Here is a 27,250-nt window from a genome sequence, read left to right on the forward strand (position 1 = left end):
TTTGGGTTTTGAACACTAATTGGGTATTATTGACGGGCTAATATTAACCCACATGATCTATCTTCATTTCCTACGGGTATAGATAAAACCCTATATAATCAATATGAAACTGTAATATCTGTGTCACATGTGGAAATCAAACCCATTACTACGTATAATATATTATACTCGTATTATATATTTAGATTAGATGTCGTTAGTTTATGGTCATGTATACATAGCATGATTAATATCTTGTTACATTACTAAATCTTGACGACTTCATCAGTTAATTAAAATCTAAGGATGAACGGTATGAAAAGCCATTAAACATTGATAAGGGCGGTACCATGGGGGTATGAGGGGCGAATGTCTCATTCAAAATTTAATTTTTGTCATATACTTTTAATTTTTTCATAGATTTTTAAATTTTTCTTACAAGTGTTTAAAATTTTGCTCACGTTTGGATTTGTTTTTCATGAATTTTTTAGTTTTGTCTCATTTTATGAATTTATTGTTTTTTATATCGTCTCTGATCGATATTGAAAATCAACAATTCCATCCCCTTGCTTTTGGATAACTTTGATATAAGATATGGCATTAAAAATGAGCATAAAAATGCCGATGCAGAGAGAATTAGCATGGTGCATCTTGCATGCTTGGCGAACTTGTGTTGTACCGTTATTATTAGAACATCAATGGTTAAATGCCAATTATTTGGAACAATTTGTACGTATGGGACAAAAACTCCTTCTGTTGGTGTAACTAGAAACAAGACCTAATATATTTGTAAAACTAAGAAGCCCGGTGTCTTGACTTGGCCACTTACATTGATGTAAGAACCCAAACTTATTTAAACAAAATCGAACAAATATTTTTTTTTTAAAACCCACTGCGGCGCAGTGAGGCGAAACATGGAAAACTTCGGAAAACAAAGAGCAAAACTCACTGCGGCGCAGTGAGGCATCATTCACCCACTGCGGCGCAGTGAGCTAGGAATGACTCCCACTGCGGCGCAGTGGGACGACCTGCAGAAAAACCTCTTCTTTTAAAATCAAGTTTCCAGTACCATAACACAAAGTGGTTTCAACTAAAAATGCCAATTTCCTTCAAAACCTTTCATGGAGTAAACCAAACCTGCTTATGACATATAATACACCATTTCAAAAGGCTTGACATCTATACAAGCTTTACAAACACATTGTTCAACAAGTGGGTCGGATGCCCAACTTGGATAATTCATCAAGTCTTTCAAGACTTGCATTTCCCATTTTAATACAATTTTCCAGAATTTCCAAAACAAGTTAACCAAAAGGGATTTGTATCAAGAGCCAATAAGTACCAAAGGGATCATCTACCCAAATCATCCAAAATGTCAACCTTCCAATGGCAAGAGCTTTCAATTCTAACTTCACTCGATCGCTTCTTTACCCTTGCTACTACCAACTCCTATAAAAGGGTCAAACAACTAAAACATCAGCAATGCTTAGTGAATGCATACACATATAATCATAATCATGTCATTTCAACTTTGTGCATCAAGCACCTTATAAGCCTAGCAAGCTAGAAACAACTTGAGCATGCCCGGAAACAACTTGAGTATGCCCGGGAACAACTCCTAGCCTTTTCATACATTTCAAACAACATACATTCATTTTCAACATGACCCACCTACTAGCTCTTACAAACAAATTGACTAGTAGGAATTTACCCACCTACTAGTTCTAACAAACAACTATCAAATGGGTCATAGGAATTTACCCACCTATGACCTCTAGTAACAAGACATGATTATATGCATATACACTCACCTCAAACTTGGCTACTTAACACAATAAGGCTACAAGTTCAACAATTTATTCTTCAACACCTATACAAGAATAATCACATATCATCTATGAGTTCCATGACTCAACTACTTACAAACATCTAGTTGCATTCAACAACTTTAAGATTATGGCGTTTGGCTTCTAAACACTTTTCCAACAACTCTAAATTTTCATGATAGAAACTTTATTTCATGATTTCTACCCAAACACCACCAACTATGAATTTCTTATTATGGGGGATTTTCCATTGTCATCAAGTCTTTAAATCAAACTAACAAATTCCCAATTCAAATTATTAGGGTTCTTCTTGAAAATCCCAATTAACAAAACCCCCAAATTCTAAAGTTAAGAACCCTAAATTTTAATAACAAATAAAACTAGGGTTATGAAATCAATACCTTAAGAATGAGAGACAAAGAATTAGGGTTTTCAAATTGAAATTCTTCTCTTTTTTCTTCCTTAATATTTCGGTCACCACCACCTCCAAGAAAACCCCAATTTCAATTTCTAATTCAATTGGAGATGATTATTGTTATTGTTTCAGGAAAACAATTCTTTACTTTTAGTTTGAAGCTTCAATTGCATGGATTTGAAGGATTTAGAGAAGAAGGAGTAGTTAGAAGAGAAGAGAGTTTGTGAATAAGAAAGAAGTGGAATTGTGGCTGACTTATCTCCCTGATAGCTACGTCCCAAATCATATTTAGTGGGTAAAATACCCGCTAGCCACTAAAGTTTCATCTAATTTAACCCCTCATCTCAAAACAAAATACAAGGAATTTATTTTAATGTCAAAACTACAAAAATGGTTAATTTTCTATTACCTTAAAATATTGGGATGTTACAATTGAAGCCCGCTGTTGTAGACACCGAACTTGCCCAATATATTTGTAAATCTGAAATGGAAGTTCAAGGACCACCAACATATTTACTCCACATGGGCAAGTTCGGTATCTATAACACCAGACTTTAATGTACGTGGCCAAGTTCGGTGTCTTAGACACCGGACTTCCTAGTTTTACAAATATATGAGTCTTGTTCCTAGTTACACCAACAAAGGGAGTTTTTGTCCCATCCTTACAAATTTTTCCAATTATTTGTGGGCAGTAAATGCGTAACATCACTCTTTATACTTTGACAAGTTTTGACATGGAAGTTTTTGAGCTATGTGTAGCATACATATTTTAGTTGGATGTTTTCATGTCAAATAGAATTTATTTTAAGGAAATATTAATGACAGCATTAAAAGTTATTATTAATAACCGTGTCATTTTAATTGTATTATTTTGACTGGTTAAGTCTTTTTCTTCCGATTTTGATCATAATTAAATATCTTTGTTTGTGTTATATATTAGTTGATGAAAGTTAACTATATCAATGAGAGCAAACCCTTTAGGGCATTGCCAAGATTCCGACCCGACGTGGGCGCATCAAAGTTGGGGGTGTTAGCCATTTATCCGCTCTGTCTTTCAAAAAAAATATATCAATGAAATTTAATACTCAATCAATTCATATATGTTATACAGTGTCGTTTCCGAAAATGTAAAACAATTTCGGGACCCGGCTCAAAGATAAAAAATTGGGCCCATCACTTCTTTAATTAAAAATTATATAAACAGATAGAGTAATAAGCAATCACACCTCGTGAGACTTTGAAGTCCAAATGTGAAACGAATATTTGTATCTTTTAACAATCACTTATGGAAAATAAAATAGAAAATTCAATATCGATATGTAAAACTTAGGGACAAAAAAAAAAAACAATTACTAAAGGGACCAACTTTGATACGACAAACACTGTGTTATATGCGTCTTCTACACCCTTTCAGCCGCATAACTGATTCCATTAAATCAACGCCACAATTACGGTCAACAACCAAGTTTATAATTATTACAATGGAAAGTCATGCCACATAAATCAGTCGAATTCCATCACGTTCTTAAAACTCTCCGTCAAATTCTTTGAAGTTTGTGGGGTTCGCCGGCGATTTGAAGTGTAGCCGACGGATCGTTGGAGATTTGGAGGCAGTGACCCCTCAGAATTAATAGTGGACCCGGCTCGGTGGCACCTCTTGCACACCGTCAAAAAGCCGGGCCTGATGTTATATCAAGTGTTATATAACACAAACAAAAATATTTACGGTAAAAAAAAAAGAAAACTCGAAAAGTCAAAATTAATATGAATACACTTAATATGGGAGAGAAGGAGTATCAAAAATCACATCTTTTTCATGCATGAAAAATAATATTTACGGTCAAAAAAAAAAAGAAAACTCGAAAAGTCAAAATTAATATGAATACACTTAATATGGGAGAGAAGGAGTATCAAAAATCACATCTTTTTCATGCATGAAAAATAATATTTTATTTCAATTTCCAGCAAAAGATCATCTCCTATTTAGGGGTGTTCGCAGTTTGGTTTTTACCCGGTTAAACTGTAAACCGAACCATTTAAAAAACCAAACTGTTCTTAAATTTGGTTTTGGGTTTGATTTGTAACCAAAACCGAATAAAATATGTGGTTTTTGGTTTGGTTATGGTTATATGATAATGAATTTGGTTAAATCGAAAAAACCGAATAACTTATATTACTATTATGTATTATTAAAAATATTTAACGCATATATTTTTTTGTATGGATAATTATTAATGCATTTTTACTTTTTATGTCTATTTGTCTATTATGTTAACTTTTTATTGAAATTATAAAAATTCAATAGACAAACAATGAAGAACTCGATGGAATTTTTTTAAATAATGATTTCAAACAACAGTTTAGCGGTTTCAGTTATGTTTACTTATTTATCCATATTGTGTTTGAAGTCTAAATTACTACTTTGGTGAAAATTAAAATTATGAACCTATTTTGATTAAACACAACTTAGACTAAAACAAATGGTGAAATTGAGTTTTTCATATTTGGTTTTTTCGGTTTTAAACCGAAACCGAACCGTTTCGGTTCGGTTTTCTAAATTTGAATTAGGTTTTGGTTTTGAAAAATAAAAATAAAAAAACCAAAAATCCCGAACCAAATAAACCAAATAACCAAAAACCGAACCAATGAACACCCTACTCCTATTGTTCAACAAAAAATATAACTTATATATTAAAAATTACCCCTTGAATTTTCACACCATGACAGTATAAACTTTAATATGCCGAAATAGTTTATGCAACTCATAAACCACTATCCAGCACACTGCTTAGTGTGTTGATAAAAATAGTACAACAGATAATTCATTACATACTCATGCATGACTTGTCACTAAAATTAAAGATTAAAAAAGTTCCACGCATGTTCTATTTATTTAAGCACGTGTTTCTAATGACAAAAACATAGAACTATAAGATTGCGGCATGCATTGAAAACGTGTCTTTTATACAAATTACTTATTATAGTACTAGTAAATTAGAAGTCCTTCACATGTTTAACCCTATTATGAAATAAATATAAATAAATATACCATTTCACTTGCATTTTATTTTATATATATAGACCACAACCTTATTCCATTATCAACCACCATCAGCCACACCACTAAACAATAATATATTAAACCATGTTTGCTCTATCTTTTCTTCAGCACTTCACTATACTATTAGTACTAATATACTTGTTCTTTTTGCTACGAATCTTAATTAAATCCATTTCTTATGGATCAAATAATAATAATAATGACAATAAGTCGTATCCATTAATTGGATGCCTTATTTCGTTTCATAAGAATAGCCATCGGCTAATCCATTGGTTTACGGACCTTCTTCGTTTGTCGTCGTCACAAACGATTGTTTTGAATCGATTTGGTCGTAAAAACCAAATGATTGTGACCGCAAACCCTAAAAACATCGAACACATGCTCAAAACAAACTTTGAAAATTACCCGAAAGGAAGACCATTCACGGACCTCCTTGGGGACTTTTTAGGAATGGGAATATTTAATGTTGATGGTGAGTTATGGACCACGCAACGTAAATTGGCTAGCCACGAGTTTAGCGCAAAATCGTTGCGAGAGTTTGTGGTTAGTGTTCTTGAAGAAGAAATAGCTATAAGGCTTATACCGTTGCTCGAGAAGGCGTGCCAAAACGATGAGGTTTTGGACATGCAAGATGTGTTTAGAAGGTTGGCTTTTGATACCATATGTAAAATCTCCCTTGGATGGGATCCATGTTGTTTGGATTACTCCAGGTCCGTCTCGCCGCTAGCATCAGCATTTGATGCAGCGGCGGGAGCCAGCGCAGTGCGTGGCATTGCGCTGGCTAGCTGGGTGTGGAAACTTAAAAGGTTTTTAAATGTTGGAAGTGAAAGAAAGTTGAAAGAAGCTCTGGGAGTTGTGCATCATTCAGTAAATGATATAATCCGTGAAAGAAGAGAACAAATGGTTGGAAATGACAACCAAAGAGATTTGTTATCAAGATTTATATCCGCGGGGCATGGCGACGAGCTCGTGAGAGACATGGTGATAAGTTTTCTAATGGCGGGAAGAGATACAACTTCCGCCGCGATGACGTGGCTCCTTTGGTTGCTGACATGGCACCCTACTATTGAAAAAAATCTTATAAAAGATGTTACATCCATATTAAAAGATGAGAAAAGTTTTTCATTAACCTTTGATGACTTGAAAAAAATGGACTATTTGAAGGCATGTTTGTGTGAATCCATGAGGCTATACCCACCGGTTGTATGGGACTCGAAACATGCCGAAAATGACGACGTCTTACCGGACGGGACGCCGGTTTACAAAGGGAACCGGGTGATGTATTTCCCATATGGTATGGGAAGGATGGACACATTGTGGGGAAAAGATTGTATGGAGTTTAGACCGGACCGGTGGTTTAGTGAACCGGGAGTGTTCAAAATGGAAAGTCCTTACAAGTTTCCGGTTTTTCAAGCCGGTCCAAGGGTTTGTTTAGGAAAAGAAATGGCGTTCATGCAGATGAAATATGTGATGGCTTCGGTTCTTAAACGCTTCGAGTTTGTACCGGTTTGTTTGGGCGAACCGGTTTTTGTACCGATGTTAACAGCTCACATGGATGGTGGGTTAAAAGTTAGGGTACGTAGAAGGATTGGCATTAATTAATTTGTGAAATATACAAGATAGAAGTTATCTATATCTATATATCTATCTATACATATATAGTTTGTTTTTGCCATTGAATGATTACTTTTAATCAATATATACAATGGTTAGTATACATATGAAAAAATATATATATAAGTTTTTTGTAAGTACGTTGTACGTAGTAGTGCTTTTATTCAATACTATATTGTTTATTTGTATATAAATATATATACTAGTCATAATACTCGTATGATGTACAATAGCTATATATATAGACTGTATCATAAAAATTTTTGAATATGCCTTATACATGATTTGTGAGTATAAAATAAATTGTGATTAAACTAAATCGTTGATCGAAGCTAAATTATGATAGACAGTAACGATAAATATAATATATGCTTAGTTAGAATTTTAGATTTACTTTAAATTTTTAAAACCACGTCAAAAGCAGAACTTGTGAGCATAGTGGATAATGACAAATAGCCTTGTGATTTCAGATCATAAACTCAAAATTTTGAAGTCTTCATGTTAATAACTTATTATAACTATTAATATATACAAGAAAAAGAGAATTGGAGTTGAAGAATTAGAAAAGAAAAAGAGACAATTTATTAATGAGAAAACGATCAATCAAATAAGGTTATAATGTTTTTTGTATTAATAAACCAGACTTTAATTCTAAATCTAAAAAGGAAATTGAATTTATATACAATTACAAAAGCTAATTTATCAAAATAAATAAATTAAAAAGACACATGTCGTTTCAAAAACATGTCAATCATGTTTTAGTTTATTGATATATATATATATATATATATATATATATATGTTTTTATATATATGAACTGAAACAAGCTAGAATATGCATGGATTCAATGTTTATAATTTATGTGTGTGTGTGACTCTTATATATGTCTACTTACAAGGTGATCTTAGAAACGGTTTGGTGATCGATTCTTACCTTTTGTTTTAAACAATGTCGTAAGGTGTAATTTGTTACAATGGAATTTAGTAAGCTTGAAAATTATTATGAAAGCTGAAAAACAAAAGCCTAATCTATACTATTTACAAAAATAAACCATCCTTTTGTTTTCTTAAACTTTCTACATTTGAAAAATCAAAAATACCCTTCTTTTTTATTCACTAATTTAAACATCTCCGTTTAATATAACTAAATTTACAGTACAGATCCCATAACATTTAAATTAACTACAATATCTACAATATCACCTTTAATATCAACTATTTTTACATTTACCATTATCGTCGCCCCCAACACCGTCCCCCACTGCCGCCCCTACCACCATCACCACCACCATCTCCGCCATCACCATCCCCGCCTCCGCCGCATTGTATGGACAAAAATCTAGTTATTTGACAAATGAATCGGAGAAGAAAAATTGCACTCAAAGTTTAAATGAAAAGAAAAAGATGGTAACTTTATTAAAAAAAACCCGTAAGAGTTATCATTTCGAAAAGAAAAAGTTTATTATTATAAAACTAAGAGTTAATAAAAGAACACAAATCGCGGAACAAAAGAAAAGCATAAATGGTATGCATTAATGAGAAAGAAAAACATAAAATATCGAGACAGCACATTGATCTAGCTATGTAAATTTGTAAATCTCCATATTCCATATAATTTATGATAACTAGCCAAATGCCAGCACGATGCAATGGTGGTAGGCTGGCGGCGATGATTGGTGGTGGCGATAATGACGGTGACAGTAGTGAAGACGACGGGTGGTGGCACCGGCGGCGGTGGCATAACCATGTGGTTATTAATCTAAAAGTAATTGATGGTAGTGTAGTTATTTCTATATAGTTGAAGGATATGATGCATGTTATAAATAATTTCATTAAGGGTATTATAGGTATATTTTTTGAAAATGAATAAAAGAGAACGGTAGTTTAGTTTTATCAGGTACTTTTTTGAGAAATTTGGAAAGAGTAAATGCTTTATTAAGCGGTTTAGATAAATTTTTAACAATTTTTATCACAATAATATATAAATAAATATATATTATAAACATATTATTACCAATTTGAAAGAATGATGTTTGTTTCAATAAGCAAACATACCTTGTTTTTACTTTTACAATCAAAATATATGATGGAAAATGTTAGAAATTAATTAACAACATGATGACATTTGAATCAAAGTAAGAGATTGAGAGAGAACATAAGAATAGGTGACTTTTACTTGTCATATACTAATGTCTTAGATTGATTATTAGGTTGATTTGTTAGATTGATTTATCATTTTCCATGATGATATCTTTACTCAATTCCATTTATCAAAAGAGATCTATCTTGCCAAGTGTGAATGGTGAGTCCTGGGTTGTGCATTGATCAATTTCCATAAATAAAACAATGTTGCAATGTTTATCAACATGCCTAGCCAGGTTTGGTTCCATGCTTAGCCAGATTTGGCATGAATGGGAGGAGATTCATGTATGCACTCAATTTTTCATTTTATTTATTAACAATTATTTTCATTTATAATTTGAATCTTACAAAAAGAAATATATATTCTATTCTTTGATTTAGCAGTAACATTTTTACCTTTTAACTTTTGTTTTACTTTGTATTTATCGATTCTCTTAATACAAAACACGAGTTAAAATATATATGACATGATTGCAATATGTTGTAATAACTAATAAGTGTGTAGATATGTATAAGTTGGAATCGACATATCATATTTTAAAAAATGGATTTGCATACTACAAAGACGGTATTTGGGACCCAAAGTCCGTGGAAGACGGAATTGGAACTTACTTTACTTTCTACTTTGTTAAATTTTATAAAAACAAGTAGATTAATTGTTTTTAACTAGAAGAGTTTCGTTCCATGTCGCTGTCAATTTATGAAAAAAGTTAGCAATACATAACCAAAAATTTCAATGTTGATGACTGGACAAGTCAACTTCTTTAATTTTGACTTTTAAGTCATGCTAAGTTGCTATCTATCTCTATCTCTATTTTTCTATTAAACATTTTTTTTTAAGTTTAGTTTTGATTCGGACGTATTGAAGACAATTTTAATTAGCGATTTGCTGGATCTCAAACTCCTTTCTCATTAGAAATTACCTTAAGATGAAAAACTCAAAACTTGAACCCAAAACTTTAAGAAAAACTCACATCCGGCCGGGACCCACAGTGGATTTAGAAGATACCACTGACCAACTCACCTAAATAAAGTTGGTTTTCTATCAAACATTTAACCGTCTCCCTTTCAAAAATCTTAAAATCATATAGCAATCTTTTTAATATACCATATGGTCACATATTAAATCGACATATCTAACACCTAACAAATATGTTCCATCAAAAATACACTTAATCAATTAATTAACAACATTTATTTCTTAACTCTTAAAAAAACTACACCACCCCATATACATCAATGACTTACATTACTCGTCGTTGGCACATATTTATCTAGTTATATTTGAGTTATTCGCTATACTTTTAAAGAAATCTGAGTTTGAATTTAGCTTCTTGACAAGATATCAATCAAGAAAACAAAGTAATAAATACGTAACTCATGAAATATATAGGATTCACGTATATATTAAAAAGGAGAACTCAGTTCTTCTTTTGAATCTATCAAACAAAATCAAAACATAATGAACGAACAGAGTGTTTATTACCGATAAGGCCAAATCAAGTGATAACTGTTTAAGATTGGTGTGAAGGCATGGGGAGTTTTACTCACCAAACGGAGTTCAAAATGTAGGTTGATCTTGTAAAATTTTTCATGAGAATTAAGGTTACTGTGTTTAAAAAATGTTAAGTGTTTACAGTTTCGTATATATTAAATACATTTATGTCAAAAAAGTGTGGATATAAACCTCTATTGTTAAAGTTTGTGTGTTCAAATTTGTAAACTTAAGATGAGTGACAGAGTGAATTATTTAAGGTTTTTCTCTTATATATCTTTTGGCCGTTTTTAATATAAATATGAGTTGAAATGAGTAAACTTTTGCTACTTAATGGAATGAATTTTGTTACAGATTCATGGAAAGTGTGAATGAGGGTAAACGCTATCAACCAACTCAACTATGCCAAAGAACTTTACAAGACACAAGACGGTGAAACGGAAGCAAAATGTAAAAAAAATCGCATCTACAATAGTCTAACAAGACGGTGATAAGGTTTCATTATGTTAGTGTACTTACATTGAATTTACAACAACCTAATTAAAACCATTATGTCATGGATATAAAAAAATAGATAATTATTTAAGAGCAATACCACAAACACGCTAACCAGTTTACAACATCGAATACATATATATATAAAAAAAAAACCACAAACGATTTTGCACTAGCGCATATATACATTAAGTTTTTGTGTAAGAAAAATAAAATTCAGAAGAAAGAAAAAAGAAAAACTAAATGTTGAATATTTCAATATATTACTTGCAGAACATAAAAGCAAAAATAAAATAAAATGTGGAAGTAAACCAAGAAAAAAAACCCTCACACGGGATCCGATATAAAAATATCCGAATAGTGTTGCGAGATGTAAGATAAACCAATACAGTCTCACCGGCGCTCAATATGATACAAAACCAAAAAAATGGGCAAAAGACCAGGAAAAACCAAAAGAAAAAGAACACAAACAAGATTCGATATGACAAAATATAAATAATGATACGGGTTGTAAGATGAACTAATAAAACAATACCGCATTGGTGATGACACTGTTCATTTGTTATATCTTTAATGATTTTAATATATATATATATATACATATATATATATATAGTGAGATATTTTGAGACCACCCATAATTTTAGAACCAACTAGGACCATTAATTTTTGTACACCATCATGATCTACTACGATATACAAGATTTTTTTGTAAAAACACTAAGACTTTCTGGCGACGGGTCCACAGAAAAATCATGTATAAGTTAAGTTACACATGATTTTTCTGTGGGTCCGTCGCTGGAAAGTCTTTGTGTTTTTACAAAAAAGTCTTATATATCGTAATAGATCATGATGGTGGTGTGTAACTTACGAAAATCAATAGTCCTTTTTGGACTTTTTTAGTTGGTCTCAAATTATCTTTCTCCTATATATATATATATACACACACTAGCATGGTACCCGCGCGTTGCAGCGGATATCATGGTACGGGATGTGAACGGTGTGTGTGAAATCATATAAGTGAGCCGGTGTGTCTGAAAAATGGAGTTTTGATGCTGCCATGTTTCAAAATTAGGGTTGTTTTTCATGGGAATGGTAGTTTAGACATTTCCCCCCATATAAGAGGGCTATTTATTTTATTATGTAGTATAGATATATTATAAAAAATGATTTATCCTCTTAAATTTTAGCCTAACAATTCTACTAAATGTTTCAAAATTTAAGACACATTTTTTTAAAAATCTTTTCATCTCTTGATCTTTTCATGTATCATGTTATTATTAGTAAAATCTATCATTTCCCATATATCATATACTAAGTGTAATATAATTGTAAGTTATTTTCTATCTTGGAATGGAATGGATTGTAGTAAGGATTTGAAGAAGAATATACAAAATAATAATAATAATAATAATAATAATAATAATAATAATAATAATATAATAATAATAATAATAATAATAATAATAATAATAATAATAAGGGTTTTGTTAATGACAGTCTTTAGTGCTGTTAATAGATTTTAATTTGAAGCATTAAAATTAATTTGTACCTTGTTGTTTGAAAATTCAGGAATAATTTTAATATATAATATACAAGTTTTTAAGTATGTATTGAGATGTTTATAAAATGACAATTTTTTGCCTTTTAGCCACACTAATATGGAAAAACTAGCACGGTATCCACGCAATGTGGCGGTGGTTGTGGTGACTTCAGTGTGGTGGTGGTGGCGATTGTTGGTGGTGGAAGCGGCGTCAAGTGGTGTAGATAATTGATGTAAAATATTAATGGACATTTTGGATAAATGACTGATATTTTAATTTAATTATTAATGGTATTTTAGATAATTCTTCCATAACTTTTAAAGAGATGGTTGTTTTATTTATTAAATAGTATAAAAGTATAGATTAGGTATAAAGAGAAATTAGTATTAAGAAATAAAAGTATTTTAGGTATAAAAAAATACTTAATTTTTAAAAATAGAAGAGTTCAATATATTTTATAAGGAGTTATAGATATAGATTATAGATAAACGGAATGGTATCTTTAGACCAAGACTATCACAAAATATCACTTATTATACCCAAATCGTCACTTTGCATAATTTTCGACCAATCTTGTAAATTCAAATAAAAAATTCAATCGCCAAAATACACAAAACCCTGGGTTTTTGCAAAAACCTACTTATACAAACCCCAGCCCCACCAGTCCCGGCAATCACCAGTCCCCGCCCACCACCACCATCACCACCACAGCTGCCATAAACCACCAGCGTTTTATTTAGGTAATTTTATTTGTTTTTAAGCTTTCTTCCTTTTTATTGTTAAAGTTAAATGTTATTATTCTTCATTTGCTTCACATGATGACATCATTGTATTTAATGTATATTAATTACGTGTTATTTTTGTAATTTTTTAGCACCAAAGTGTAGTTTTCCATTCGATTGTAACTATCTTAGTATGACATAAAGTTTTGAACTTTTCGATTTTAACGTTGATATGATGATGGCTATAGCTTATACGTGGCACGAACACGGTTGTTCCTATTTGTGCCGAACCTTCCATCGCTGAGTATTTTGATAGTTATGGAACAACCGCAGTTGTGCCAGATAGATAATATATGATACAAGTTTTCGACTTTTTTGATTTAAGCTTGCATATAAATAAATAATCAACTGTTTTATAATTTAGGATGAGGTTAAATATTGTGAACTCATAAAGAATTGAAAAAAAAAAAGTTACTGAAGCAGGGGAAGGGGGGTTTAGGGTTTAATAAAAGGAAAGTTTTAATATAATTCGGTCGGACGGCATAGTTAGTTTGCTAAACCCTAGTTACACGGTGGCTGAATTCCCTTCACCATTGTCTTGTTAAACGGTTTATGTGTTTTTCTTCAACCAACATTCGAAAAAGACCTAGCTGCAGCAGCAGGAGTGTTTTTTTTTTTTTGGTAAAATTGCACGCAAAATGACAAAGCTGTTTTCATTCTTTTACAACTAGACTAGATTATGATTTCATTATTAGGGAATAGTACCCCTAAAAATGCTGTTATTTGATTGAATTCAGGAAGGAGAGATGGTGCAGCATAAGGCTCAGTTGAAGAAACAACACCAAAAGCCGCAGAAGCACGGTTTTGACTTCAAAGTAACAGCCACAACCTTTTTCCTCATTCTCTCTCAATTCTTTAATCAATCAATTCTTTCTTCATTTTTTATCGTGTTTTTGTGCAGAAAATAAAGCGAAAGATTGGAAGGAAGTTACCCCCACCTAAGAATACCACCAATACTGATGTCAAATTTAAAGGTAGCACCTTTATTTCTCTTCTTACTATGTTATTTACTCGTTACTTAGTTTATAGGCCCCAAGAATTTTATTTAATGCTAATCGTGTTCGTACTCCTCATCAACAGCTATTATATTACCGGAACAAAGTTTAGTATCAGACAAGGCGGGTCTTGCTGTTAGTAAAAAAGGTTTGACTCTTAAAGAGCTGCTTCAGCAAACATCACATCACAACGTTAAAGTTCGCAGAGGTATTATTTTTGTTAATTTAGTCTAATTGTTGATACTTGATTGGTGGTGATACGGTATTAACTACAGATGTTTTTCTTTCAAGATGCATTGATGGGTATTAGGGATATCTTTCTCAAACATCCGGAAGAACTCAAGATGCACAGACTTTCTGTTATAGAAAAACTGCGCGAGCGCATGAGTGATGAAGATAAAACTGTTCGTGAGACCCTATATCAACTTCTAAAGGCAGTCATATTTCCTGCCTGTAAAGAGGTGTGTTGTTCTCTCGCTCTCAGCAATTCAAACTTCTGTATGTATGACTTGATATGCATGTACTCAAATGATCATATTGCTAGCTCCGGGAAATGTTTTACACCATTTTTTTTGTTGAAGATGATAGTAATAAACATATAAAAGGTGTTTCAAACAGCTACTGACAAATCGTTGTACTTCTTTATATATATATTAATATTAACGTGTATGCATAGTTAAAAGCGCTCGCTTTTGGCGCCTGGGTGCTAGGCACATTAGATTCCCACCAATTCGCGTCTGAGCCCTAAGCCCAGGGCCCATAATGGGTAAGGCGGAATTATGGGGAAGGAAATCTGTTTTAAGGGATATAGAAACCAGTTTTAAGGATATAGAAAGCTGTTTTGATAATGGATTGTGAAAACTGGTTTCCATTCTTTTTGGAAACCTGTTTTCATATTTTGTGTGAAAACCGATTTCCATAAGGGGTTTCCATTGTTTTTCATAGGGTTTCTATTCTTTTCTTTAGGGCTGCAGAAGCCAGTTTCCTCACATTACTAGTGTATGTTATCATTCTTTAGTAGTTGTTTTATATTTTTCTAAATTATACTATAAATGATTTCAACATAATTACTAATTTGGTTTCAAGTTTTTTGTTTCGGATTTGTGAACAATGTATGTTGAAATTTTTGATTGAATGCATTATGAGTTATTTAAATGGTATTTAGTTATTTGAATGGCATTTGGTTTGTTTTTTACTTAAGTGCGCTTTTTTTCTCCGAGCCTTCGCTGTTTTTGCGCCTCTCGCCTAGGCCACATTTGAGGTCATTACGCTTTGAATGCGCCTTCGCTTTTAACAACTATGCGTGTATGAACAATACATGACGAATATCATGGTGTATGAATAATACTTGACGAATATATTGTACATTTGTTTTGGTATTTTGTATGATACATTAGAGCCTATCAATTAATTTAGTGCAGGTTTAGTTGTGTGTTCAGCATCCATCATCCACTTCTTTTTCTTATACAGCCTAGGGGTGCCACTAAAATTTAGTAGTATAAATATAGATACCTTTGGTTTTATAGATGAACGCTTCTGCTTGGCATATTGTTGCTTTAGATACTGTCATGGGTTCCCAAATGAACTCGTTAGTTTGTCCTATGCTAATTCAGTTTTATTTTTAATATATCCAGGATAACCAGCGAACTTTCATATCATTGATGATGGCATATGTATTCAATGCAATGACGCATTTGGCAATCGATGTTCGTTTGATGGCTTTCAAGTTTTTTGACCTTGTTGTCCAGCACTACCCACTGTCATTCTCCATGTATGCTGAAAAGGTATGATGTGTATCAGACCCGAAAGTAGCAATACAATAAGAATAAAACAGAAAATAAGAAAAAGAGAAGACAATCGATAGATAATCTGGATTAATGCCCCAGTGGCCCTATCTGGATTAATGCCCCAGCAGCCCTAGTTCCTAAGAACAATAATAATAATCTCCATACCCTAAACAAATGGCTGTCAGCCTTATTTAAAGAACCACTAAAGAAGACCTAACTTGTCCACCAAGACATTACTATAATTAACTAACTAATTATTAAAAACGACACTTAACCCCCCTGACTTTCTTTCTATTGTAACTTCTGATCTATATCATTACTCCCATCCCCAAAAACACCTTGTCCTCAAGGTGTTGCTTTAAAAAATTAGCTTTGAGTAATTCCGGGATCCCATGGGAAGTCAGCATCACGATGAGCTTCTCTTCCAACGCCTTTGCAACCAAATTTCTTTTGTAGTAACTCCTGTTTTTTATTCTCAAAAATTACATCTGTTGCAATAGATTTCTGATCAAGGGTCTCAACTGCTGCTGTTGTCTTTGTCCCAAGTAACCAGCCCCAAAGCAGTTTATTAGAAGACTTCACTACAGAATGATATTTGTGTTGCTTTATAGCAAAACTATCATGAACATTTCCTAGATTACCATGGTCTTCACTTATATCTTCCACCACAACCAGTTTAATGGTTTGTTTCTCAAGCTCCCTACTGATTTCTTGACTTGATTTTGCACCTTCAATGATGTCCGCGTCTTCAACTCCAACACTAATAACAGCTTTGTTCTCCTCTTTTTTTGATTCAAACTCCAAATCTTTTTTATAGAGAAAAGAAGTAGGATCAAAAAGAGAGAAGGAATCTTGCAAACCATGAGAATCAATTTTTAAAGCCAATGACATCACATCTTTCAACTTAGAGCAGCTATATTGATGCCATTCAACAAATATTTCCCTAATATCAGTATCTAAACCATAGATGAATAGGTATATAGCGTAGATCTCAGAAATTTCTTCCAGATTTTTAACTTGATCGAATAAGATTTGAAACGAAAGGCAATATTCTTGAACAGTACCTTCTTGGGTAATTGCCATAATCTTCTCCAAAGCAGATTCCATGTTGCCCGCTGATCCTTTTTTTTTTTTCTGGATGAACAATGACACGATGAACAGTACTTTTTGAATGAACAGTAGCACGGTACAGTGTCCAAGGACCAGTGCTTTTTTGTAAATAAGTTAAAGAAAATCGCACCACAGGTTGCAAGAAAGAGAGCTCTGATACCAATTGATGTGTATCAGACCCGAAAGTAGCAACACAATAAGAATAAAACAGAAAATAAGAAAAAGAGAAGACAATCGATAGATAATCTGGATTAATGCCCCAGTGGCCCTATCTGGATTAATGCCCCAGCAGCCCTAGTTCCTAAGAACAATAATATTAATCTCCATACCCTAAACAAATGGCTGTCAGCCTTATTTAAAGAACCACTAAAGAAGACCTAACTTGTCCACCAAGACATTACTATAGTTAACTAACTAATTATTAAAAACGACACTTAACCCCCCTGACTTTCTTTCTATTGTAACTTTTGATCTATATCAAGGTACTTGTTTGATTTCTTTATGCTTACACAGAAAAGTAATGTTTGAGGTAGACGTATAGCATATATCCATATAGCATTTCGTAGTACTTGATTTTACTTTGTTTTTGAGTTTGATTGTGGATAAAAAAAAGTAGAGAGACGCTTCTGCATGTCATATGGTTCCTCAGGTTTTGGGTCCTAATACCGTCTATGACGGTGAATGGGGGAGGTTGAGATGTAGACAACCTGACCCCTACCTAAGGTAGAGAGACTACTTCCAGGTTCTATATAAGGTAGAAAAGGACCCCTGGCCTTGCAAGGAGTGAGGATCGAACCCTTGACCTCTGTCTCCAGAGGCATGGGCGTTAACTACTTGATCCAACCTTGTTGGTTTTTTATGAATTTGATTGTGGATATTTATGCTTTTCTTTTTCATATGTACATATAGTTAGTTCTGTTGATTTCTTCGACAGTGGAAGATTTGACAAAGGCATTCTTTGATGTGCTTGTTATTGATTTTGTTATGCTGCCCTTGATATGCCTTTGTTGAATAGGTTTCAGATGTGCAATATTTACTTATTATGGATTGCTTGTTCTTTGATACATTATATGTTATACATGATAACTAAGTTTTGTACTGAAAGATCACTGTTTGCGCTTGCAGATCATCCAACATTACAAAGAGATATTGCAGAAGAACCAATTTAATCTAAATGATAAAGGAAAGCTTAAGAGTGTCCTTGCTGGTTTGGCATACTGTCTCTCCCTTTTGCCGTATAATAAGAAGGATAGTAACTCGTCAACCCAGAAAGTACGTTTCAACCTTTATTTCTGCTCCTGCCACATATCCTTGGCAATCAATGTCTAAACACCAATGTTTTATAATTTTCCTGGCTCCCTGCATTGTTTCTTCAGTGATATCTTTTTCTTTTTTAAATGGTGGGCTATAATATCTTTTTTTCTTTATATCCACATTATAAGTTATAACGCTCTAATCCTCTCTTCCTTTCCGTTCTATCTTTTCTCTTGCCAACAGTTTGTTGCTAATAGACGAATTTTGCATGCTTTTGAGTCTGAAGTACATGTAGATCCTTCTGGTTAGTAAAAGAATCTGGAATTATATATATTTTTTTGCACATATCTTTGTAAGATATTTCAGCATCTGACAGTGTTTTAGTATTTATTGTTATACGAAAGATAATAGCATTGTCAATGGAGTATGTGGCATGCAGATAAATCATCTGCTGTGTTGCTCTATGATAATGAGACACACTCTGTTCATATATGCTCAATAATTATTTGGTGTAAATGAATGCTTATACATAATTGCCTCTCTGCAGGGTTTTTAGTGATTGCGAAGGAGCTTAAGGGACTTTTGCCTATATTAGTTGGCGGTTTCCAAGATTTTATGCCTTCAGTTTTGACAATGCCTACTTTGGAAGCACAATCATTTGATTGTGTGCTTTCTATATTGAAAAGTATAGATTTTGTTGTCAAGTTCTTTGTTTATGGGAACGGCAGAAATCAACAAGCTGAAGTTTCACTAACTTCCAACAGAAGAGATCAAGATATGTTGCAGATTGTTTTAAAGAAGTTATTTGTTGTCTTTCCCTTGAACCCGGCACACCAGTCATCAGGAAAGGTATACAATTATCCTTGTTGGCAAGGACCTTTGTATTCACTGAATTTTGTTTACTAATTTCTAACTTTACCCCATGCGTTATATGTGTGTTTAATAATTTAATTCTACATGTTGGTATATATTTCTATTCACCATATAATTCAGTTTCTTGCACCTTTTGTGTGTTTGCAGGATGATAATAGGTATTTTATCTTAAATGTTATTGTTTCGGAGATCTTCTTTTGCTTAATTGATTGGTCAGCTCCCCCATCTACCTTTCTGGAAAAGTTCCTGGTGTTCATTGTAGATGCATTGTCTGAGAAGGTATGTATAGTTCGAACCGTGTTAACAAGCCTCATGCACTCTTGATTTGGTTGGCCCCTTTTCGCACGTCACTGCTATTATACATTAGTGATTTTAGTTTGGTGATGGTACATATCATGGTTGCTCTTGCCTTCTCAAAGTTTCTATTTACTAATTACTATGGGCATTTAAGAAAGTGTGAACGTTTTGATATAATTGTTAAATTTTTCCAAATGTATATTGGTTGAAGAAGACACGAGAACTGACACATATGTACAAATTTGCAGGTGTGCAACATTTCACATTCTGGCAAAGCATTTTTCTTGAAGCATTCACTTCCACTTATCCCCTTCATCCCGGAACTGATCACGCACATGGATAGTACTTGGAAATTACACATACTTCAGGTTTTTGACATTGTTCCTATTCTTGTATATATAAAATTATGGTTTTCACTAATCAGCTTTTTTTATTTCTTTATTTTTTAATTATTTATACGTTGAATATTTGAATCTTAAATTTGTACATTTTACGTCTTTATACTTGCATATGGTCGAAGTTCTGAGAAAAAACGTATCGATGGTATATATATTACAGGCTTTTACAGAGGTTTTCAAGAAGTGTGATCCAGAGTCTTCAATGAAATTACTTTGTCTTTCAGCAATTGAAGAGATGCTATTTCCTGTAAGCTCTTTCACCCATGGCTCTATATGTTCACTATCAACCATACCTTTTTGTGTGTGCGTGTATGTGTGTTGGGCAGGGGGTGGGTATTTACAGAAGCAGAGCCCGTTAGCCAATAGTACATCACATCATTGCTATCATACCTTTTTTTTGGTACCTTACAGAGTCACATTTGCCATCTTGTCTGATTTACAGAAAAGCAGTTTTGCATCCCCAGAGACAAGTGATTCAGAAATAGTGGACTTTCAAATCACGTGGATCAGAGAGATATCTCTATTGCTAATCCTCTTGGGTGATAAAAACCCAGTGTTCTCAAAGGTATATAGTCACTGACAATCAATGCTCAGTCATACTATGTAGTTGTAAAACAAATTTAATATTACATTGTTTGGATCTATTTAACTCTGGTCTCCAAGTATTCAGATTTTGATTAGGGTGGTTTCTACAGGCTGTATTGCGTCTTCATCTTCATCTGGGACAATGTACTACTCTGAACTCTCCTCTCTCACGGGAGCTTGACAACATGCAGTATGCATTTAGAGAATTTTACTGTGCAGTGGGTGATGGTAGTAGAAAAAATCATGATTGATACTTCATCTGATTGCCGGTCATGTAGTTTTACGAGCTCCTTTTGATTATTTTCTTCTTGTCAGGTGATACTTCCTATGGTCCTTTTATGAAGCTTCCAAGAGAGATCCAGGAACTTTCTATCTGTTGCCTGTATTTCTTCTCTTTCCTGGACCCATGCATGCTTCAGTCGATAGCTACTTGTTGCTTGTGTGAGTATTGCAGTTGAATTCAATATCATAAAGAAGTGATGGTGAATTACAATAGCGTTTTTGTCAATTCTCGCAAGTTTGGTAGAATGCTAGTAATTGAAATAAAAATATTATCATTCACCATTTTTGTTAAAGAATATCAAACGACAAAGGCAAAGGGCAATAAAGCTAGAACTGAAGTACTGAATGTGTTCCTTGCTTATCATTGCAGGCCAGGATCTGGATCCATTACTCGTATTTCGTTTCTTGGAGGTTCTGAGTTCTGCTTACAGAGCTGGACATATCCAGATTGCCGATTATATTAGTTTTCTCATCACGTTATTGTCACGATATGAAGTTTTTCAAGTTTGTCCTGGTACACTATTAACCATTTCTTATTTTTTATGTTTAGTCAATATTTATCACTGAAATTTGATCTCTTCTTGGCCTCTTGGGGATTAGCATATTATGTTACTAGCGCTGCTTACACATTGCAAGCCCTTTATGATTTTTTTTTTTTTTTGGAAATCAGAAAGCAGTTCGCTCAACGTGGAGAAATTTGGGAAGTCAAATTCTGAATTGTTTAGGTCTGTCGCCAAAATTGTTTGCTCTTGTCTAAATCAGATTGGGGATGATCATCTTGTTTTTAAGATGCTAGAGGGAGCAGTTATTGATCAGATTGTAAGTTAGTTAAGTCCTCACAAATGTATATTTAGTTGTTTATGTTCTAGTTGTCATTTATTTGTTATTGCCTGCATGATTCTAAGTGTTTTATTTATTCCACCTGCAGTCAAATAAACGACCCTTGGAGAACACATGTGCATTGCTTAGAATGATTCTCACACTTGATTCAAAGCCCACAAAACTTTCTGAGCAGAGCATTTCCAGATTAGTCAATGTCCTTCCAGGATACTTGATCGATGTTTCTGTAAGTGTTTATCATACATACAGTGTTACACTATGATTGGCTATTGAGTTTAGTTTCATATCATTTATATTTCTACTTTTATCACATGGAATTCAATTTCATGTCATGCTATGATATACCTTTGTGGCTTTGTTTACCTAGGGTTATCAGTTTGAATTTTAGTGGACTTCTTACCATTTTGTATTGAATGTAGAGTTTACAAGAAGATTCTGGGGCAAATAACACCAGTTGTCCTAGCAAAAGCCGTTACTTTATTTTGCCTTGTCTTCTCTTGTTTCATAAGAGTGAAAAGATTTTAATTGATGTCTTGAATGCGATGGCACGTTTTATCTCTGGAAACGATGCACCTACTTCCGATGGTCAAATTGGTCGTGTTACGAGTGATGACCTTTCAAGCAGGGTAATTCCAGTCGTTCGTGTCCTCCTGCTAATTCATGAGGATGATGCAGTTCGAAAAATACTATTGTGTTGCAAGAAAGAGATTGATGACATACTGCAAATCATAAAGGTTGGGCCTTTTGTCCCCCACCCCCCTCTCTTCCCCTCCTTCTAGTCTTCTACTGCGAGCCTGACATCACTGTTTGATTCTGATTTTTAAATGTTACCTTTTACAGTCTTATGAAGGATACAATTTGAACATCCAAGAGAAGCACAAAATACAATGTGCATATGATCAATTAAAGACACTCACTGGTAGATAGCAAGGCGATGGTGCTAGTAATGTGAAAAGACCCCGAGTAGGACTAGTTTATGGTTGACATCAAATGAACGTATTATACTTCTACGAATGTAAGTATGCTCCATATTTTCTGTCTTTCCCGCTTCATCATGTCCGCTTAGGAACTGAGCCCTATTTATGAGTTTAACTTTGTTTACAATTCTTAAGACGGATGTAAAGCACATACAATCAGTACTTTACTTAAATATCTCATAGATCATGTTGTTTTGAAAGAAGTTATCATAAATTTAGGGAAAGGTAGTTAGTATCATTCACTAATGAACTAACAGGAGTGGTTGATTTTTTTTAATGTTTCATTCACTAATATGTATTGTTCTGTAGTAGAATCACAGTTAGTAACCATTATGATAAAATCTCTACCCAAATTAGCGTTTGTTGGATTGGGCAGTAGATGGGTGATTTTTGCCTGAATACAGCTGTGGCTTTCTGCCTTTTCTGATATATTGCTGTTTTTAATGTCTTCGTCACATAGCTTAAGGTAGTTCTTGCCCCCTTCAATGTTTCCCCTCTTTTCACATAAGTTTACAAGTTCATGAATTGAGAAGCTTGATTCGGGGGCAGAGGTAGTCTGCCACCAACCAGTAAAAGTTAAGACTATTGCATACCAATAATATCTTTATAAGATGCATAAGTATATGTTTATACACACTCGTAACGAAGCATCTTCTAGTATGAAAGTTTAATGTTATGTGTCATACACACTAAGATGGCCAAAGGTTTTACAATTGACAGAGCCCTGTTTTTGCCTTTTTGGCCATAACAATTTTTGAAAAAGGTTTTGTGCAGAGGGGGTGCTTTGCATGGTTCGAAAAGAATTAAGTTAAATCCACATTCCTAACATTAAGGACTAAGGACTAACTGATGTTCTTGCTGGACATTCTTCCTTGCCATGTCTGCTGCTTTGTAGTTTGTACCTTTGCTAATGTATTTAAATAGCCACCCCCAAAATATGCCTAGGTAGGACTCGTACTTGAGACCTCTTGTGAGAAAACAAGCCTCTTTGTCACTAGACCATTTGGTGATGGTGAATGTTACTTCTATCTGTGTATGCATATTTTATAAACCAAACCAAGCAAGTGGTATAGATAATGATTTTGGCATTTGTGCTGTCTGATTGATTTCTGTCCAATTTATTGGCAAAAGAGAAAATCATGAGTACAGGAGTAATCACATGCTGTTAGCTGTTCCTCAGTAGAATGTGGGTAATTTTACACCAACCATGATTACCCATAATTTTGTTACCTGTGGCTATCTATTTGACTAGTTTTCATGCTTCTTTATCTACCGTTTAGGATTCCTAGATTCCCATATGTTTATCCTGCAGGTTCATGGATTAATCCAGATTTCGTAACAAAATGTTTCTGTTCTTTTATTTATTCAAAAATCTTGCCAGTTTTGCTAATGATTTCGGGGCACTTTCTGTAATTATACTTAAAGACATGTTACTATGATGTACCTCTGTAAGACTGTAAATGGCCGAAATGTGTGCATTGTTTACAAGCCCATGAAAGACAAGCAGCGTAGTGCTATCTTTGCTATACTGGAATTGCAACTGACGGGTCTTCTTTTAATATGTCTTGCACCTATAGTAGTGTCCATTATAAAATCAGCAGCTAATTGGCTACGCTGTTTGACTATTATACTAGGATTGATATTATCTTCGGTACATATATGCTGGTTGATATTGCATAGATTCTTGTATATTGTTTATAATAATGGTTAATCGAACTTTCATTCAGCTGCCTTGTCATATCTAACTTAGTTGATAACCTTTCTTGTTTATACTTTGGCAGGTTTGGAGTTTCCCAAAGCTTTTATCAACGCGTTTTCTTTCGTCTTGTTGGAAGTTTCACACTTGCATCTTTACTCTTGCTGTTCTGTTGTAACAATGGCATAAAGTTCTTAGCCGACTTCACTCACAAAATCTGGAAAGCTAACCAAAATATTTGGGTACTACAGTTTGCAAGCTGGTATTAGCGTGATGAATTGCTGCTATCTTGCTTGCTGGAATCTTTGTGCTGACAAGTTTTGACATTGGCATTATTCGACTTGCCTATTTTTGTAGGTTTACGTAGAGCCATATATGTCTCTGGTTTGTAAAGGGAATGATACTCATCAAAGAAATGCAATGACAAAACTTGCTTAGTTTCTTTTTGTGCTACTTTCTTTTGCAAATAGAGGGTTTAGTTTTTTTGGTTTGAGTTATGTCATGCAATGCTCTCGGTCTTTTGCAGATAAACGGTCATCAATAATTTGAAACCTTTATATATTTTTCGAGCTGCACGTTATCCTGCATTCGCTCCAACTATTTTGACATAAGCCATTATAACATCCTTGATTCCTTGGTTAACACCAAAATGTGCTATGCATATTCTTGATTGTTTCGAGGATCAAGAAAAAAAGGTATCTTTAGGTCTAAGCTGACATTGGTGCATTCTCCTCTTGAAGTTTGTCTGTGGAGGCGCTTTTTCTAGCGACGGTACAACTGATTGTCAACTGTCTTGTGCATTAGTTCTTGTTAATCCTCAACACAATAGAGTATAATTTGAGAAAACAAAGTTTTCTAAAGTCTAGTTGTGCCATAATATGAGTACCAAGTGGGTGTTTGATTTCCATCTCAGGATTCGAGTTACATGATGGTCTAACTTGTTTTAAACGGTGAAGACTCGGACACCCACCATTAGCCTACATCTTGCGTGAGATTTGTACCCACGCCTTTTGGTTGATAAGCCACTTACCACCAGGTCAAACAATCGTCGGTTCTACAAATGCTATCACAATTCTCCAATATGCCAACATATCGCCTTTCAACTCTCGGTTGAATTCTAAAACACCTAGATAATCTATTTAAAAAAAAAAGTTACTGATATACAAAATGAAAAAATAATACAACAAAGAAAAAGAAAAGAGAAGTATATCAACAAAAGAGACCCATGGAATCAAATAGCGGGGTTTCTCTTCTGAAAATAGGTGAAGACATGAGCTAGAGAATGTCAAAGGTATATATAATCCGGATGAAAATTACACTCATGGAAGTGAAAAATATAAACTCATGGTACTTAGGCCCGTGCAGATCCGAGTTAACCTGACTTTCACTGTGACCCGACCAGAACTGTGCGGACCCTGCCCCGCAAACTTCAGGTTCGGTTCTTGGGGCTTCATTTTAGTGTTTTTTTGTGTTTATATCTGGTGCAAAACCCGGAAGGCCCAAAATATTGAGATAATAAAAATGTTTTCGTGTTTTCAGTCATTTCACCAGCCAATAGCCCAAGCTCAAGCTAGTTTTAATGAAATAATAGAATATTTTAGTTCTAAAAATAGAAACAGCTAAAGAAGAGTATGCAGTGGGAAGCAAAAAGACATTTCATGCTTCGACTTTTGATATCTTCGACTTTTGATATCATATGTTCATCACATGAAAAGCGAGAATCCCCAAAAATTATCGTTATTTATAACTATAAGAGTAAAGAAGGTTTTTCAAGTTTTATTTTAGTGATATATGCTTGTGAAACATAATGTCATGTAAAAGTAGGTCCATAGACTAATTATATTAGATGGAAAATGTCAACTAGAACCGTAATTAGCGTGCATAAAAAAATTTTCATATCAAAAGTTCATCCTTTAATTTTATATTATAATAAATATACAATTATGTTGTGCACATTAATGACAACCCATAAAATTATTATTAGTAAGATCATATAGGATGAAAAACATTAGAATAAAAAAGTTTAGCAAAATGTATACATTCAAAAAAAAAAACTCCTCATATAATAATAAATTCAATTAATTATACCTTAAAAAGTTGAAGAACTTGTCATGATATCAATTTTGAGTTTGCGTCAGCTATCAACACAACTATAAGCGGAAGTTAAGCAATTAATTAAACGCCATCTAAAAGTAAGCATTTCTATACTACTTGATGTCAACAATTCAACATCATACGTGATACGTCTAAATGTTGCATTTTGTGTAGTTAGCAAACTAAAACATTGACCCGTTTCATATACAGTTTATTCAGTCTGACGGAAAATTTACTCACTCAACTTTTTTAGTGTTAAGCTTACGTGTTTGAAAGCGATGTAACGTAGTTTGATGGCGCCTTTGTTTTGGATCAAAAATTTCCTTAAGTTTGAATTCTGTCATCCTTATATGTTCTTAAGTAACAAAGCAAATTTGTTTTTTGATGTGGTTGTCTTTTTGCTTTCTTTGTATTGCTAGATATATCTTGTTCACCTTATATGGCATGTCATATAAGGACCTAATTTGATATTCAGACACATTATTTGCATTGTAACGTTTGTGTTGTTGTTGGAATAAAGTATAACCTTTACTCAAAAAAAAATATTTGCTTATTTTATTTTATTTTTAGGCAAAATCAAATTTTAATAAAGATAGAACTATTGATTATTTGATTGATCAATTGCCTTTTCCCTCTAACTATTTTTGTTAATATTAAGATAACAACATCAATTAAAAAAAACTCATATTTCAAGGAAAAGATTTATATA

The 27,250-nt window shown here is 33.4% G+C and overlaps 2 protein-coding genes across 2 annotated transcripts; both read left to right on the forward strand.

The window, feature by feature from the left end:
• The first annotated feature begins 5,365 nt into the window (after positions 1–5,365).
• On the forward strand, positions 5,366–7,083 carry LOC122608462 (cytochrome P450 94B3-like). Its single transcript, XM_043781570.1, has one exon. The coding sequence runs from the start codon at positions 5,366–5,368 to the stop codon at positions 6,881–6,883; it is 1,518 nt and encodes a 505-aa protein (XP_043637505.1). The 3' UTR covers positions 6,884–7,083.
• A 6,085-nt stretch (positions 7,084–13,168) lies between these two features.
• LOC122606512 lies at positions 13,169–24,888 on the forward strand. Its single transcript, XM_043779373.1, has 21 exons — positions 13,169–13,311; positions 14,091–14,168; positions 14,255–14,327; positions 14,434–14,556; positions 14,640–14,809; positions 15,983–16,132; positions 18,371–18,517; positions 18,743–18,803; positions 19,047–19,348; positions 19,520–19,651; positions 19,918–20,037; positions 20,228–20,314; positions 20,510–20,632; positions 20,763–20,880; positions 20,968–21,093; positions 21,305–21,448; positions 21,605–21,753; positions 21,863–22,000; positions 22,194–22,508; positions 22,615–22,789; positions 24,533–24,888. The coding sequence occupies exons 2-20, from the start codon at positions 14,100–14,102 to the stop codon at positions 22,699–22,701; spliced, it is 2,634 nt and encodes an 877-aa protein (XP_043635308.1). The 5' UTR covers positions 13,169–13,311; positions 14,091–14,099; the 3' UTR covers positions 22,702–22,789; positions 24,533–24,888.
• The last annotated feature ends 2,362 nt before the right edge of the window (positions 24,889–27,250 follow it).

This window comes from Erigeron canadensis, chromosome 7 (assembly GCF_010389155.1).
Source record: "Erigeron canadensis isolate Cc75 chromosome 7, C_canadensis_v1, whole genome shotgun sequence".
Classification (NCBI taxonomy): Eukaryota; Viridiplantae; Streptophyta; class Magnoliopsida; order Asterales; family Asteraceae; genus Erigeron; species Erigeron canadensis.

Excerpts from the sequence above, each read along its gene's own strand:
- LOC122608462 (XM_043781570.1), top strand. The coding sequence starts at position 5,366 with ATGTTTGCTCTATCTTTTCTTCAGCACTTCACTATACTATTAGTACTA.
- LOC122606512 (XM_043779373.1), top strand. The coding sequence starts at position 14,100 with ATGGTGCAGCATAAGGCTCAGTTGAAGAAACAACACCAAAAGCCGCAG. Across the intron at positions 14,557-14,639 it reads CAACGTTAAAGTTCGCAGAG|ATGCATTGATGGGTATTAGG; the intron begins GTATTATTTTTG and ends TTTTCTTTCAAG. Across the intron at positions 16,133-18,370 it reads TCTCCATGTATGCTGAAAAG|ATCATCCAACATTACAAAGA; the intron begins GTATGATGTGTA and ends TTGCGCTTGCAG.